At 48.9% G+C, this 16,946-nt stretch overlaps 1 protein-coding gene across 2 annotated transcripts; it reads left to right on the top strand.

Annotated features, from left to right (window-relative positions):
• Positions 1-815: 815 nt before the first annotated feature.
• On the top strand, positions 816-14,347 carry DET1 (DET1 partner of COP1 E3 ubiquitin ligase). Of its 2 annotated transcripts, none has more exons than XM_058846707.1 (5): positions 816-1,102; positions 1,568-2,676; positions 5,740-5,930; positions 7,550-7,741; positions 11,491-14,347. In XM_058846707.1, the coding sequence occupies exons 2-5, from the start codon at positions 1,594-1,596 to the stop codon at positions 11,678-11,680; spliced, it is 1,656 nt and encodes a 551-aa protein (XP_058702690.1). In that variant the 5' UTR covers positions 816-1,102; positions 1,568-1,593; the 3' UTR covers positions 11,681-14,347. The 2 variants fall into 2 exon arrangements, with proteins under 2 accessions (XP_058702690.1, XP_058702691.1); XM_058846708.1 differs by having other exon boundaries at positions 816-1,200.
• Positions 14,348-16,946: the final 2,599 nt, after the last annotated feature.

Below are 16,946 nucleotides of genomic sequence, written 5' to 3'. Positions count from 1 at the left end.
GTGGGTCCACCTGCCCCACAGGCATTGGGAACGCCCCGCTGAGCTCTCCAGCACCCCGGTCTGAGCATCCTGCCCTGCGCCCCCGCTCCCAGCTCCCACGCCTGCCGGTGGAGTGGCTCCAAGAGCCGGTGTGTCGGCTCAGCCTCGGCAAGAGGCCAGCAAATGGATCTCAAGGGCCCCCTGACATTCCTCCTTCCCTCCCTTTGAAGGAGAAGTGCCCCTCAGAGCTGCCCTCGACGCTAATGCACGGGGAGGGAGGGGGTGCTGCTAAAAGCCGAGGCGAGCAAAAGGCTTTCAAACCCCTTGCAAAGGCCAAAGAGGTGCCCGGGGGTGACCCCAGTCTCTGCTGTTGGTGTTGGGGTGTACCCCAAAATGCTGGAGGGAGGTGGGGTGGCCCCTGCCGAGTTCTCGTGCTGGGACTCGGGGTACAGGGAGTGATGGGGCCATGCCAGACCCTTCCTGGGGCTGGAGGAGCCTGGGATGCTGCAGGCAGGGAGGGGTTCAGGGGGCGTTCAGGCGCAGGGAGGTGAGGGTTACTGTAGGGAACTCGGGGATGGTTGGATGGGGTTTGCAGAGCATGCTGGGATGAGGTGGCTGGGGTGGAAGAGGGGTGCAGGATGGGCCTGGGGTGGGTACAGGATGGGTGCAGGGGGGGTTCTGGGGTGCAGAGGGGGTGCTCGGGATCCGGGATGGGCGCGGGGCGGTGCGGAGGTTCTCCTCTCCGCCAGGGGGCGCGCCATGCCGTTGTGGGCGCTCTGGCCCGGCAGGCCCCGTCTCGCTGCTCCGGTGGCCGGAAGCGGAAGTGCGGTGCCGCCTTCGCGCTGCTGTGCCGTGGCGGAAAGATGGCGGCGGCCATGGCAGGAACGGGACCCGGCGCGGCCCCAGCGATCAGCGCGGCCGCGACCCCTCCCCGGTCCTAAAGCGGCGCGGAGACCATTGCGGCCCCCGGTGCCCCGTGTCCCTTCACCCCTCGGGCCAGCGGGAGAGTATCTGGGCTCCCCGATACCTTTGGCGGGCGGGCCCTTAGCTGCCCCCGGGGTTCCCTGGAGCTCAGTCCCTCCTTAGCCCGGGGGAGCGGAGCTCTTCGTTTCCCTCTCGGCAGGTGGGCCCGGACACATCGCCGGCGATCCCTCCTGTGCTCCCTCGCCCCCAGCTCCCTCCGTTATTTCCAGGCTGTACCCTGTGCCTGCTGCTTGTCAGGTCTGCATTTATCCCTGGCTTCCTGCACTCCCTTCCCCGTGTATGGAGGCTCCCTTTATTCCTTTGGTGTCCACCTGTGCCTGCCCCCCTTCCTGGCTCCCTGCTTACCCTCCTGGGGCCCCGCTGTCTCTGTTCAGCAGGCAAGACTGCCCTGGAGGCATCTCTGGACTGCCCTTGTTTTCCTGGTGCATCCCACTGAGTTCTTCCTCCCAGTCTCTCCACCTGCTCCCCGTGTCCTCCCTTGTTATTTTGCCCCCTTCTTCTGTCCCCTTTAGCCAGCACCCTGGGGTGCTGTGGGTCCATGTGAGCAGGTTCCCTGCGCCCTGAATTCCACCCCGGTCCCAGGGCATGTGTGCTCTCCCCGCAGGATGAAGATGAAGTAGAGCTCTGACCATGGACCATGAGGCCCCCACCATCAGGCCCCGGCGCATCCAGAACCAGAACGTCATCCACCGCCTGGAGCGCCGCCGCATCAGCTCGGGCAAGGCCGGCACCCACTGGCACCAAGTCCGAGTCTTCCACCAGAACGTCTTCCCCAACTTCACCGTGGTCAACGTGGAGAAGCCGCCCTGCTTCCTGCGCAAGTTCTCCCCCGACGGCCGCTACTTCATCGCCTTCTCCTCCGACCAGACCTCGCTGGAGATCTACGAGTACCAGGGCTGCCAGGCGGCCGAGGACCTCCTGCAGGGCTACGAGGGGGAGATCCTGGCCAACGGCAACGACCAGAGGTCCGTCAACATCCGGGGGCGGCTCTTTGAGCGCTTCTTCGTGCTGCTGCACATCACCAACGTGGCCTCCAACGGGGAGCACCTGAACCGGGAGTGCAGCCTGTTCACGGACGACTGCCGCTACGTGATCGTGGGCTCGGCCGCGTACCTGCCCGAGGAGCCGCACCCGCCCTTCTTCGAGGTGTACCGCAACAGCGAGTCCGTGACCCCCAACCCCCGCTCCCCGCTGGAGGACTACTCCCTGCACATCATAGACCTCCACACGGGCAGGCTGTGCGACACGCGGACCTTCAAGTGTGACAAAGTCATCCTGTCTCACAACCAGGGGCTGTACCTGTACAAGAACATCCTGGCCATTCTCTCCGTGCAGCAGCAGACCATTCACGTCTTCCAGGTGACGCCCGAGGGGACGTTCATCGACGTGCGGACCATCGGCCGCTTCTGCTACGAGGACGATCTCCTGACGCTGTCTGCCGTGTACCCCGAGGTGCAGCGGGACACTCAGACGGGAATGGCCAACCCTTACAAAGAGCCCTTCATAAACTCCCTGAAGCACAGGCTGCTGGTGTACCTGTGGAGAAGGGCTGAGCAGGATGGAAGTGCTATAGCAAAAAGAAGGTTCTTCCAGTACTTTGACCAGCTGAGGCAGCTCCGCATGTGGAAGATGCAGCTCTTGGATGAGAACCATCTATTTATCAAATACACAAGTGAGGACGTGGTCACGCTGCGGGTGACAGATCCTTCCCAGGTATAGAATCATGGAATGCTTTGGGTTGGAAGGGGCCTTAAATATCACCTAATTCCAACTGGCTTGCTAGGGGTCCACTAGACCAGGTGGCTCAGATACTGCCTCCCTCTTGAGGCTGCTCATTGCTTTGGGACCGGTGCTCAAGCGTTGCAGTGCTGTGAGCTGTTCCTTAAGGAGCCTGTAAAGGTTGTTTAGGATCCACAGTACCTGAGTCTTGTGTGAACATTTGATGCCTCTGATATTGAATAACTATTGTATCTTTTGTTTTAATTTCATTGCTTCCTTCCTTCTCACCTGCACAATGAGAAAGATCTGATGCAAGTCCCTTTCTCCAGGGATTGTTCCCCATGCTCACAGATGCTGTTCAGTCCTCTTTCCCTCCCCAAATCCCCAGCTGAATTTATTTTCAGCTGATACTTTATATAGTCCATTTAAGTTGTAGAGGTAGTCTCTCTCTTTTCTCATGTATCTTCAAGCATGTTTTTCAAATATAATCGTCTTCATTTTCCCTGGTACAATTACCATTTCTGTTCTGCCTACATACTTAGTCTTTCAAGCTTCAGTAAGAGGTAGTATTTATGATCTCTCCAAATTGGAGTAGCAGCTTTTAGATCAGACTAATGGGCCAATTGCTTCTCTTTTCAATTTAGTACTAAAGAAGTGGAATTAGAGCAAATGTAGTCAGTGCTGGGTCCCTCCAGATGTTTCACAACCCTGCATGTTGATCATCTCTTTTTACTGCTCTTAGAGTGGTTGGTCACGTTTTGAGCCCTGTGAAACTAAGAGATTTTCTTTTAGCTAATTTTTATTCTTTTAATCAGCTTGGTTTTATTCTGTTGAAACTATTTAGTAAGAATTTGTACTAAATCTCCAATGCAGCATGTAGGTCTGATTGTTCCCCAGAGGTTTGTTTTCTCTCATGCGCTTCTCTTCCCCACATATTTGCCAGATCCAGGACTTAGGCCCTCGAAGAAATAGACAGTAGCTCTTCTCTTGTTGCCTTTATCCAGTTCTTCCTGGGAGATGTCTCTGTTTTGTCTTGTTTTACTTTCCTCTTCTGTGGCATTTGGTTGGGGGAGTTGCTTTGGGAAAAATAGGTAAGGCTTTATCTAATCCATTTTCCGCATTGGTGTAAAGCTGAATGTCTGTCTCAGAAATATAAAGGCTCTGTGAAAGTGGCCTGCAGGGTTGTGCTCGTTGCTGGTGTCTGGAATGAGCTCCTGACCCTGATGTAAACGTTTGTGGCAGGCTCAGCTCTGCTCTCTGCTGTGGTTAGTAGGGCTTTTGTGCCTGGTTTGCTGCAGGGAGCTCTCGACTCTTCACTCCAGGGTTACTTTAAGATGCAGTTTGTGGTTTGTTTGCAGTGTGCCTCGGGCACTGGGTTTTGTGCTGGAGGAAAAGCATCTCATTTCTCAGTTCTTCCAGAAGATAATTCCAGATGTGGAGCAGTCTCCACAGACCTGTCTGAAGGTAGGCGTTGTGTCAGGACTTCTTGAATAGAACTTGGCTCTTAAAATAACTGCAGGTCCCATTTCTCTTCAGTCTGTCAGATAAGGAACATGAGGTTTCATCCAATTTCAGGCTCCTCTCTCCCCCCTGATTTCTCTGCCAAGAAGGCTGAGGAGTTGCTGTTTGTGGCAGTGGATTGTGTTTTTTGTCTGGGTCTGCAGCGTATCCTTTGAGAGTACGCTCTGCATAGGTACCTTAGGGTTTGTTGCTGTTGTAGGCTCGTGCTGATGGGCTTGACAGCATTGTTGTGTGATTTTTGTGGCACTCAGCTGCTGCCTTCCATGATGTGATGATGTTTTGGTGGTGTTACAGGTCCTGCAAAAGCAGCAAGGGTTTCCCTGCTCAGGGAGATCCTGTAGATGTGTCTCAGTGTTAACCTGGCAAAGGAATTTTTTTTATTTAAAGTTGGAGGATACTCCCTGCAATCTTCAGTGATTTAAATAGTTTTTCCTTCTGCTGTCTTCTCTTATTTTCTCTCTGCTCCAACCCTTTATTTCAGAAGGGCTTCCCTTTCCTCAGGCAGTAGTCTAGTGAGTAACTTCATCTAGAGTGCTTCCTTTGGACATGTGGGGGCTGGATTGTATTATCACAGTTTATTTTGGGGCTGTAAAACAAACAAACCTTGTGATATTTGCCGGTGGGTGAGGTGGGCAGAGTGCCTGCCGTCATCCCTGAGAATTGTTTGGGAGCAGGAGTTGGAGCATTTAGGAATTGCCTCTATTGGCAGAAGATTTAATCAGATACATGCCTATACCACAGGAATTAGTTCCCTTTGAAGTGGGGACAGGTTCTTACTTTGGGGTGCCAGCACTCCTGTCTCTAATGAAAGCTACTTTTAATGACCAAGAATTAAATATGCCCTTCCCAATGGGATGGGAATGTCATCTCCCTTTGATGTAGCTGTGCTGACACAATGTCATCTTTTTTCCCAATTTCTTGCTCATTTGTGCCAGGATTCATTGCCACTGCCAATCCACAGCATGATACAAGGACCATCTTGCACAAGAATGTCAGCATTAAGAAAAAGTCATTAATATATTTCAGATTTTCATTTCTGTGTTGGCAGGGTACCTGGAGGGCACAGCTTTTTGTGGGCAATGATGTAGTGCACAGTACACTAAAAAGCCTCGTCTCTGTGTGATGCAGATATTAAAGAGGGAAAGAAAATAATATATCTATGCAGAGGTAAAAATAGTTTAAGGTCAGCTAGCACTGGATCTGAAGTCATTTTGTCAGCAGGAACGAAAATTAAATTTGGCACTTCAGTGAGTGTTTTGGATTTAGTGGAGGACAAAGAAGAGAAAACAGTACAGTTGCATCTACAGTTCGGGTTGAAAAATTGGAAGCCCATTAAGTTTTCTTAAATAATCACTGCTGAGAGGTGGATAATTTGGTATGTGTTGAGGCATTTCAATAGAAGAGATTAGAGTGAGGATGTAGGATTCTCCTGTGCTGTGGAGGAACTTGGATAGGGCCTATGGTGTGATGTGGGGAGAGGGAAGGGACATTTTCCCCAGCTGTGCTCTCCCGGGTAACCTCTGCCTCTCTCCCCAGCCCTCGTTCTTCGTCGTGTACAACATGGTGACCACGGAGGTCATTGCTGTGTTTGAGAACACATCTGATGAGCTGCTGGAGCTGTTTGAGAACTTCTGTGACCTCTTCAGGAATGCCACCCTGCACAGTGAGGCTGTCCAGTTCCCCTGCTCAGCTTCCAGCAACAACTTTGCGAGGCAGATCCAGCGCCGGTGAGCCATTTGGAGCATGCTTTATTCCATATAGACACACGCTCACCCCCGTCCGCTGAAGGCCAGTATCAAATCCCAATCCTAAGAAAACTCCTTTGGTCCCCTTTGGCAGGTGGTGCAAGGGTCAGGACTATAGATGGTTCATCTTGCAGCCTGATGCATCTGATTTTAAATGCTGCAGCATTTACCTTGTTAGATGAAGGAACAAAGCAGTTGCAAACTGCTGCTTAGAAGAAAGGAAAGGAATTTTGAGGGAAAGATGTTTCTGACTCTCCTTGAGCAGAAACTCTGTTGGAGGTTATTAAAGATTAGTGCCCAGTAGCTTTTATTTGTCAAGATGCTGGCATGATCCAGTTGGGTGTACTTTGCCAAGTGATATTCTCTGAATTTAGTGTGTACCAAACTGTGTTCTGTAGCATTTCCTCAGCATCACTCACCAGCTCATGGTTCTCATCACTGTACTAGGAGAAAGCAAACTCATCTGCTTAGATCTGTTGTGAAAGCTGAGCAAAACACCAAAATAACCTGGGTTTCTAGAATATGCTTTAACAGTCAGATGTGGTTTTAATGAGGCAGAGTGTGTTATTTCTCTAGGAAAATTTTATTGTGACTCAGGGTGTTTTGTTCTTCCAGTGAGTTGTTTCTCATCATCCAAAGTACTTGGCATCCACTTATGGGCATCAAGCTTCTGTTGACTTTAGGCTGATGTCACATAAGTGTGACGAAGTTGTCTATGTCTGTAACTTTCTAGAGCATCCTGTCAGGAAATCCATAATGCTTAATGGGAGAGAGAATGAGAGAACTCACTGAAGACTCATGAAGAACAACTCCTGCCTTTTGTTAAAGTAGAAAGGAGAGTCTTTTCATCCCCCCCGCTACAAGGGCCTGTAACAGGAGTGTTGTAACTTCCACAGCAAAGTACCATAGATCATAGTCCACAGTGAGCTGGCTTCTGGCTGAGTGTTTACCCTCCTTACTGTATGACGTCCCTGCAGCTGATCTGACTGTTCTTGCACATGCAAAGTTTCAAATTTTACTTGGAAAGAGAAATCCAGCCTGTGTTAATCTCTCCACCAGGAAGAACTTTAAGCTCACTGTAGTTTCTGGAGTGCTTTATGCTTCTCATCAAGGTTCTTCTTCATCTAAGGTTTCTCCCTTTATGCATTTAAAACAATGGCTGGAGGGAGGAGGATTGTGAAGTCAACATTAAGGGCTCAACTGTTACTGTGAAAGCCCCCTGGCTTTTGCTCATGCTGTTTCCAGGCTTCATGGTAAAACTTGGATTGACTGATAAACTGCTAATCCATCTCTCCCTGTTTCTGATCCTGTTCATTTCCTGTACTGAAGAGCAGTGGGGTCCAGACCTTATGGGAAGGCACATTCTTCTCCTTCTGTCGCTCTGGACATTCTGAGTGAAACAGTAATGATGAGGGAGGACAAAAAGGTCAGCAGAACTGGTTGATGCTTGAATCACTGTGATACATCTTTGGAAATAAGCTGTTTTAGTTTTTACACTGAAGCTGTTTTCTTTCCCTGACAGTTTTCCTGATTAGTTTATTTAAGATGTGCTGTTCACCTGTGGCCTTTGTGAACAAAAGGTGTCTCTTGGTTTGCTGCAGGTTCAAAGACACAATTGTGAACGCCAAGTACGGAGGGCACACGGAGGCCGTGCGGCGGCTGCTGGGGCAGCTCCCCATCAGCGCCCAGTCCTACAGCGGCAGCCCCTACCTCGACCTGTCCCTTTTCAGCTACGATGACAAGTGGGTGTCAGTCATGGAGCGGCCCAAGACCTGTGGTGATCACCCCATAAGGTATGGGACGGGACAGTGGGCTGTATGTGAGGAGAGAGTGCAAGGAGTCACTGTAAATCACCTCTGCCATGTGGCATCAAGTGTGCAGGATAGGGAGTAGATGGAAGTCTTTCTCTTGGGAAATCCTTTCACCAGGAGATTTATTTCAGCAGTCCAACAAAACTTGGCCTCTCTCCTCAACAGTAATGTGAATGTGTGGGAGGGCTCTTCATGTTTTCTTGCTGAGCTGCTCTGCTCTGGGGAAGGTTTGGGTGGTGAAGTCTCAGCCTTTTCCATATGAATGGTCTTGTTTCTCCTCCTCTTCTTGCAGTGCTGCCGTTGTGTTTGGGTTGCAGAGTGATACAGCTCTGATGTCTGCTTTCCTGTGCTGGAAGGATCCTCTCTGAGCATGTGGGTTTAGTTGGCAAGAATTGTCTGGTTTGTCTTGTGAATAAAATAGTATCTGGGATAGGTGTTACTCAGAAAGCTTGTGGTATTGACTGAGCTGTTTTCAGACTTTCCTTGTTTACTGTTCTCACCCTGGGAGCTGTACTCCTTTTCATATTCCCTTCTCTCTGTAATCTGTAAGAAATTTCTGTCTGCAGGAATTTTAGCCAGGTGTCAGGGCCATTCTGTACCTCTGCTGTCTGAGTCTCCAGTGCTGGCAAAGGGAGTAAATCTCAGCTTGAGAATGAGGAGGTTTGCAAGCGTCTTGATGAAACATCAGGACTATTTATTTGTTTTTGTTGGCTGCAGCCATGGCTGCAAGAGGTAGTGGTTAAAAATCCGACATCTCCAGCTTGAAAGGCTCAAAGAGCCTGAGTTATCCAGGCAGAATAGTCTTTCTGCTCGTAGTACTGCAGAAGCAAACCTATGCTCTGCAAACAAAGAGAGCCTTCAGTGTCTGAGTGCTTTGTTTAGTGACTGCACACATGTTGGGGGCTCAGGCAGCCTAGGGAGATCATTCTGGATCGCTTCCCAACTTTATTTTCATCAATGCATTCTCAAAAAGTGGTTTCATATCTCCCCTGGCCCTGACTCAGGTGGCGGGGAACTTCTGATTATTCCTGCGCTCTCAATTCCCAAATTATGTATATTTAATTGATTCTTCTGCCTGTATGATTTGGTTTGATCTCCAGCTTCCATGTTATCTGCAAAGAAAGCCTGCCCTTTTCCCCCTTGTCACGCTTGACGTTGGGAAAACTTGCAGGGTGGCAGTTGTCTGCCAGCACCAACCTGCGCCCGGCTCCCGCGGACAAAAGGCAGCAGAACCGCAGTCATTTGCTGCGGTGGAGTCTTTGTAGTAAACAAAGCCAAGTGCCACCTTCCCTCCCTCCCCTGAGCGAACCAGCGTTTCGGAGCCAGAGCTTTTAAAGCTCAAAGCTGTGCAGAGTCAATTAGGACTTGAATAGAGCCTAGGAGCAGTGGGGCTCCTGGTTTTTGGAAAGTAAGCAGAAGATGAGGCACTAACCTTAACCATTCAGTAGCTGAAACAGTGCTGCTGTGGTTCTCACATGCAAAACAAAGGGATTAATAAAATAATGCCAGCTGCCTGTTGGGGTTAGAGGGCTTGGAAATGAGGGAGTATGGAATCTGTAAGTCCTGTAATTGTCTGGAATGGAAAACCCTTCAGTAGTTAAGGGTGATATAATCTGTGTGCAGTTTCCTGGCACGATGTGTGAGCTAGGAAGGCTTCCAGACCTTTTCCACATCAATTTAATATTTCTGTGCTCTCTGTTCTTTTAACCCTTAGTGTTTTTCTGCATCCCAGAAGGTTCAATTCTGCCTACTTAAGAGACCAGTGGTTGTTTGCTGTCAGGTGGGAAGGACTTCAGGTTCCCCATCACCACCACATTCCAGTCTCTTTTCAGGAGGCTTGAAGATACGTTCAGTGGGTGAAATGATGGCACTTGAGGGAAGAGGCTCTAACACAGCTCTACCTATAGCAGGGGGTCTCTAAAATCCATCTATATGGCTAATAAGGAGCCATTTAACCAAGGAATTAGTCTGCAGATAAATCCTTGATTTTCCTACGGTTTGAAAAGGCTGGTCTTGCTGTTTCTGTTGACATACAATTTTATATTGCAGTGCCTAATTTATCCCCAGAATGAGAGCCCATGGAAATGGCCTCTGATTGCAGAGCACTTTTAAAAATACCTTTAAAAATACCAAACTGAGCACATCTTTAAGATTACAGGGAGCTTCATCTTGAGTAGTAAATTGTTGTGAATTGGGGGAGAGAGGAACAGATGGGAGACTGTGCTTTATTTAAAGAATGACCCTCTGCATACTCAGCCTTTGTGTAGGAGGGAAAGGGCTTTTTGAAAAGCCAAATACCAAGATTGTGACTCTCTTGCTGGGTTCTTGTGTGCAATTTTCAGGCAGGGCTGGCTGGCACTTTGATTCAGAGGAAGGGAGAGGAGAGTGGCCCTCCAGGAAGAACATGAGGTTCTCAATAGGCTGTGTTGTTAAAATGTGGAGTATGTCTGCTCCTGAAACAGCATCGCTGGTATCTGTCATCATTCATTCTTCCAGGCTGAGAGCTGAGTGCATCGTATTGCTGGCAGGGGGGAGATGTGCTCCGACATTAAAAGCATTCTTGGAGTTAAAATCAGAGGAAAATGCAAAATACCCGCATGCACTAAGTGTTGGTAGAAAAGAAAACAGCTGGGAGGCATAATGGCAATTCTGTGCCCAAAGCTGGAAGAACTCTAATGAAAATGGTCTAACCAACAGAGACAACTTCAGGGTGAGGACTTGAGTTAGAGCCCAGCTACTTGGTGAAGGTACCCCATCCAGAAACCTCTACCACTGCATCTCAGAAGCCTTCTCCAAGGTCTCGGGGAGGGTGGGATCCTTGCAGAGAGTCCTGTGTTGTGACAGTGGCAGAGGACAGTGCTGTTACTTGGGCTTATGTCAGCTACACTGAGTGTGCAGGGGAGGCTTGAGAAGCAAAGAGCTTCCTGGGACTCACCTGTCTCTTCAGTGCTGTTTGTCTCATCCCCCTGAAAATGTTCCCTCTGTGCTGGAGCTGTATTCCAGAGCTCACCTGTTTGGAGATGCACATGAGCTTGACCCACAGGCAGGTGTGTCAAACAGAAGGTCATAAGGTTTTCCTTGACCTCTGTCCTTGCTGTGGTTATTGAATCCAATTTATCAGGATTCAATAACCTCCTGCACAGCCAATTTCATTAATGCTTTCTTGGTGGCAATCTAAAAGGAGTTGAACTGTACAGTACAATGTGGCAACCTTGAGCAGGATTTGGATCGACTTCCTTGACTGAGCAGGCAGGTAGCAGGTGCAAGGACAGCAGTGTAAAGCCTCCCCTGGCAGTACCAGGGGGAGGAAAGGGTGGCCTGACACTCTCAGTGAAGGCCACTGCTAAGGGAGAGGAGCTCAGTTCTGTACAGTATATCTGCCTTAGGGATCAAGGGGAGCAGCTTGCATTAAGAGAGGATGGAGGGCCAGCACAGGTGGGGTCTGAATGAAACTGAGTCCCTCTTGTGAAGTCAGCCCTGTCCATCAATGTGACAAGCACAGTTCTCTCATTACTAATGATAAAATAAAGTGGTGCTTTTCTAGACAGTGGAAAACAACTGCCCTGAGAGGGACTTTCCTGCAAAGCCAAGAGCCAGACACCCAGCTAAGGACCTTCTGCCGCTCAGGGAGCACCAGAGCTCAAACGAGGCACTCATCTCTGTGTGCGAAGAGCCCAGATGGCAAAGTCAATAGTCAGGAACAGCCATAATTGACTTTCTCTTCCTTTCAGATTTTACGCTCGTGATTCTGGCCTGCTGAAGTTTGAGATCCAGGCGGGACTCCTGGGGCGCCCCATCAATCACACAGTGCGGCGCCTGGTCGCCTTCACCTTCCACCCCTTCGAGCCCTTCGCCATCTCGGTGCAGCGCACCAACGCCGAGTACGTGGTGAACTTCCACATGAGGCACAGCTGCACCTAGAGGCACCTGGGGCTGTCTCCTTGGCTCTGGGCCTCTGCCACAGCTGCACCAAAGCCAGACACGCGCATCTTCTGGGAAACCAAACCATCGCTCGTGGAAAGAAGCCTCACCTGGGAGCTCCTACCAGTGGCATCTCACAGTGCCCTCAGCCCAGTTACGGGGGGTGGATGATTCTCCTGAGCCCATTTGTACTGCAGAGATCCCCCTGCATTAAGTGCTGCTGTCCTTCCCTGTTCCTGTTGATGAACACAGCGTAGCTGAGGTTCCTGTCCTGGTTTCCCAGAGGCATGGCTGTTTTCTGTCCTGCTGTGGGTCTGAAGAGGGCAGAGATGGAGCTTTGTATCACACTTGTGGAGCGCTCCCTTCTGCGCTGGTGCTCTCCTACGTTGTTGGACAAATGAGCTGTCACAAAGGGAAGGGATGGGAGCCAAGGGGAGGGCTTGGATACAGCTACTCCTGTTTGTATCTTCAGAATTGTTAGGGAAATGAGATCCTGCTCTCATCCACACAATCTACTCACGTCATTTTAATATGCAAGAGGTCAGGAAAAAAAGGTGTGAGAAATCACTACAGTTGAGAGACATGAGGTATGTTCCTGACTCTTATGCAAGTCACTTAATCTTTGTGCCTTAGTATTGTAAAAGCTCCTAAGTGAGAGTTGGTGTTACTCCAGCAGGCCAGGGCAGCTGTTTGTGCCTGTAGTGCACGAGGGGGTGGGTGCAGGAGAGAGATGCATGTCTGGGAAGGGTGTGGGGAGCAACAGCAGCTCCTTGGTCATGTAAGAAAGACTTTTCTGTAGCATGGGGGTTAATCCTCATGGCCATCTGCAGGTTCTGCTGCTGAGAAGAGGGAGACCCAGCTGCTGGCACTCTCCTGTGTGTTGGAGTTCCAGTGTGGAAAATTAGTAGGATTTGCCCAGGAAGAAGGGTGAGGACCTGAATTCATGTTCACTGCTGTGGGTGGGCAGTTTGGAGATGAACTTGTTGACTTAGGTTGCTTACCTCTGTCTGTTTGATACTCTGTTCTCTGTGAGAACCCAGATGCTGTTTCCAGGCTTCAGAGCACAGCTGGCCACTGTGTCAGTGTTGGCTGGAACATGACAGTGTTTGTGCTGCTGATAATTTAAGCTCCTGGGTGTAATTACCTGCCACTGTAGGCTGGTGAGGATGCTGGCCTGCCCTTCTCTCTTAAAAATGGAGTTTTTGATTGTAGGCCAGCATTTAGGGGTTTTTACACGAGGGCTGGTTTAAGACTGCTGCCAGGCAGCACAACCATCCCAGCATCACAATGTGCTCCATCAAAAGCTGGAGCCAGTTCTTGTCCTATTCCTTTAGGAGGCACAGTGGGGGCAATAGAAAATTGGTGCTAATAGACAGGAGACCCTCTCCATTAAAGGACCCTGTGGGTGTCTTGATTGGACCAAAATGAGCTGTGGGCGATGTGTTGTGGCCACGTGCCTGTGAAGAGGAGTGCTGGAGTCATGCATTCATTTTGCTGGTGATGCACTGGAGGAGAACTCTGTGGGTGGTGGTGCCTGCTCATGGTATGAGCAGTGGACCTCAAAATTAAGGGTGTCCTGGGGTCCTTGGATCAGCCTTTGCTCTCTGCCTCACCATACTTCTCTCCTGGCCTTTCTAAACCTATTTCTAGGGAAGACATTGCATTTCACTGCTCTTTTCCAGGTGTTTGCACTGTTGGTGCTTCAGGTCTGTCAGGAGTGCCAGCGGGTCAGGAGACTGCTAACAGAGGAGGTGTCAGTGCTTTAACTGCAGGATCTTCTCATCTAATAACACTATTTGTCAAGGTTTAGGGTTTTATCCTGTGATCTGTTCCTCAAACATTCAATTAAAGCTCCAAGTGGAGAATCATTTGCACACTGCAGATCATGGATTTACCTCCCTCTGCACCTCTCTCACAGCTGTTCACACTTCAGTATGAGACTTTTTTTTTTCCCCCCCAAGCTTCCAGCAGCTCCATATGAGACTGTGTTTACTCCTTGGTGTCACAGCCTCAGGAAGTCAGCACTTACTAAATTAGCTTTCAGATCTCCATTGAGACTCTTTTTTCAGTGGTAAAAATATAAACTTCTGCATTTCTGTAGTAGGGGCTTTTGCCAAATTCAGGCTGCTCTGTGTGAAGCAGAGAGTGTGGCATGGATTGTTGGACTTGGGGCTGAGAAAAAGATCTGTTCTTAGCTCTGCTATTAAATTGTGAGGCTGGGGGCAAATATCTTCCTTCTCCAGCTGGTGTTTTCTTCTCCATAAATGAGGCCAAAAACATATTTTCAGCTTTTGTAAAACACTTTGAGATTCATGGATAAAAAGTGCTGGATAAGTGCTAAGTATTTTCTTACTATGTTTGCAGACAAACTGATCATACTGGGTACTAATTGCCTTGGAGTAACATAGCAGATCCTCTGGTCTTGGCTGCTGCATTTTATATCAACAACAGAGTTAATTTTATTACAGAAATGTATGGAAAGAAAAGTCTCATGCTTGAAATTTTGATGCTTTTATTTAAGAAGCAAAATGTGTGGTGGGGAGGGTGGGAGAAAAGGGGAGATATTTTCTACCTGATATTTTTCCTAGTTAGGGTAAAGATTTGTTAGGAACACAAGATGAAAACAGAATAAACAGAATTTGCTTTAATAGTCTGATTTATTGTCTTTGTCTTCCAAAAATCTGAATAGTATAGGTGGGAATTTCTTCACTAAGAAGAGATGGCAGGGGTGTGCCTTGGACTGTGCAGATATATCACATGGGATCTTGCTGCCTCTTCCTGGCACCTGGAGTATGTGTGCTTAAGAATGTTCCCACCTGAGGCATTTCTGTAGTTCCTGCAGATTTCTCAAGTTATTGTCTACATGAATTAATGCTGCCAGGAGAGGAATTCTTGGTTACATTTTTCCCTTTGTATATTACTAGCCCAACTTGTAGTCAGGGACTCTTTGTTTATTCCATTTACAGCATTTATCTAACTTCTTGGTCATCTTCTGCACGATCAAAGGATGAAAGCTGCTTGTGGCTTAACCCCAGCTGGCAACTCAGCCCCACAGAGCCACTTGCTCACTCCCTCACCAATGGGAGGAATTGGGGAGGGAATCAGGAGAGTAAAAGTGAGAAGACTTGTGGGTTGAGATAAACACTGATTAATGGGTAAAGCAAAACCACATGGAAGCAAAGCAAAACAAGGAATTAATTCCCACTTCACATGGCAGGTGTTCAGCCATGTCCAGAAAGCAGGGTTCCATCCCTTGTAACTGCCCCAGCCAAAACCAGCACAGAGCTGAACACACCTTCCTTGGGAGAGCAGCCTGTCCATTGATTTTAGATTGGGCTGAGACACTCAGATTTTCCATGTGCTGCTCCCTGCCTCTGTGAAGAACAGTGGCTGAGAACTCTACAGCATCCCTGTTTGTGTTAGTTCCTCTAACCATTTGCATCTTGAGCATGAAAGTGATTTTCCTTTGAACCTTTCCTCTGTTTCTCAGATGCTTTCCTGTGCAGATCTTGAGCACATCAGAAAGCTCTTGAGCCCGTGGCTTTTCAGATAGGCACTAAGTGACAAGGAGATGCTTGAGCTGTAAACTGTGTTTGACTGGCAGCAAAATCCCATCTTTTTGTTACTTCTTGTGCTGCCTTTGCTTTAAGGAAAAAAAAAGTAGTGGAAGCAAGACAGTTGCATTATTTCTTATATAAAAGACATTAGACAGCAAGGCACAGAAATCCCATTAGAGTCAAACATATGGATACGTTCAAGATGTGTCCCTACTAAAGACTGCTATCAATTAACCCTACGGTGCTCATGGCTGGCCTTGATTTAGCTGCCTGTGTGTACTGACAGGACCTTCCTTTAGCTCAGGTGTTGCATCTATTAAGCTCTTCCCTTGGTCATTTTGACACAGCTAGAAGAATCAGATTTGTGATGCTTTAAGAAGTCTGTTTTTCTTCTTTACGATCTGTCTTGCTGCTTTTCTGCCAGCTTTTCCTGCAAGGGTCTCTCAGAGCTGTGGGCAGAGAGGTGGTAAAGGGATAGCAATGAGACATGTGCCCCTCTCACAGCTGTTGTCCTGTGAGCCTTTATCAGATGGGTGCACACTGCAGAGCAAATGGATGTCCTGTGGACAAGGGGACAGGATTTTGTGGGTTTACTTCATCCTTGCTATGCGAGTTCCAGAGTCTGTGTCATTGATGTGCCTGAATCTTGTGCTGCCCTGTATTGTTACGTGGTTGTAAAAGCTTTTCTGGCCAAATACTTCTCAGGAGGAGGGAATGGTGAACTGGCTTTTTATTTTTTTATTGTTTTCCTTGCTCCAGGGCTGTGGGGGCTGTGGGCTGAGCTGTGTAGTGCAGTTTCACCCTGGTGCTGGCTCAGGCAGCCCCAGCCCTTACTAGAGCTGTTTGCTGGCCAAGGTCTGATTTGACTTTGTTTCTCTTGGGGAAGAGCTGTACTTACTGTGTAAGGAAATGAGTTCTCAGAAAAATACTGATGTGGAAAAAACACTGAATGGCACCTTTTTTTTTTTTTTTTAATGATGTTTTGACATAAAAATACTGCAGTTTTAAACTAGCAATCTGGAAACTGGTAATTCGTGGCTGACTGCTGTGATCCTGCATGTGAGGAGAACTGGAAAGAGACACGTTGCCCTTGTTTCCAGCCACGCAGGGCTGTGCTGCAGCATCTGGGTAACGTGGGTCCTCACTTGATTAATGGGTTGAGGGCAGTTATGGAGGAATGTGATGGGATGGCTGATGGATGCCCACAGCCCTTGGGTAACACTACCAAGTCCCCAGCATTTGCTGCATCCTGCTTTGTCCAGGTATGAACTAGAGCCTTTGGAGGATTTTATTTTCTGGAGGTGACAAAACTAGTTTGAGTTCAGTCTTTTTAAAGCCAGGAACATGTTATTTCTACTTTCCATGGTTGTCTTCTTTCCTCTTGCCTTTGCAAAATGCCAAACGTAGTCCAGAGCAGCCCTGGCTTTGCCCAGAGGACTCCCTAAGCCCCTGTTTTTGGCAGTGAATCGTTCCCTCTGGAGGCTACTCTTGCACAAGTTCATCCTTCCCTCTGCCAGTGTCCTTCCTCTATCGAGGTGTGTTGCAACAGCATCAGGTAGGGAGGCAGAAGTGTGTGACAGAAAGTTGGGTGGCTGAGCACACTGTCACTGTCCCAGTGCCTGACTGGGCAGCGGCTTCTGGTTACCTTGGATGGGGCAGGTGAGGGTGCACTGGCAGCACTGACATCCAGCCCTGGGCCAGAGCCCTGC

Source organism: Poecile atricapillus, chromosome 11, assembly GCF_030490865.1.
Source record: "Poecile atricapillus isolate bPoeAtr1 chromosome 11, bPoeAtr1.hap1, whole genome shotgun sequence".
Taxonomy (NCBI): Eukaryota; Metazoa; Chordata; class Aves; order Passeriformes; family Paridae; genus Poecile; species Poecile atricapillus.
This window is presented reverse-complemented; position numbering and strand designations above follow the sequence as displayed.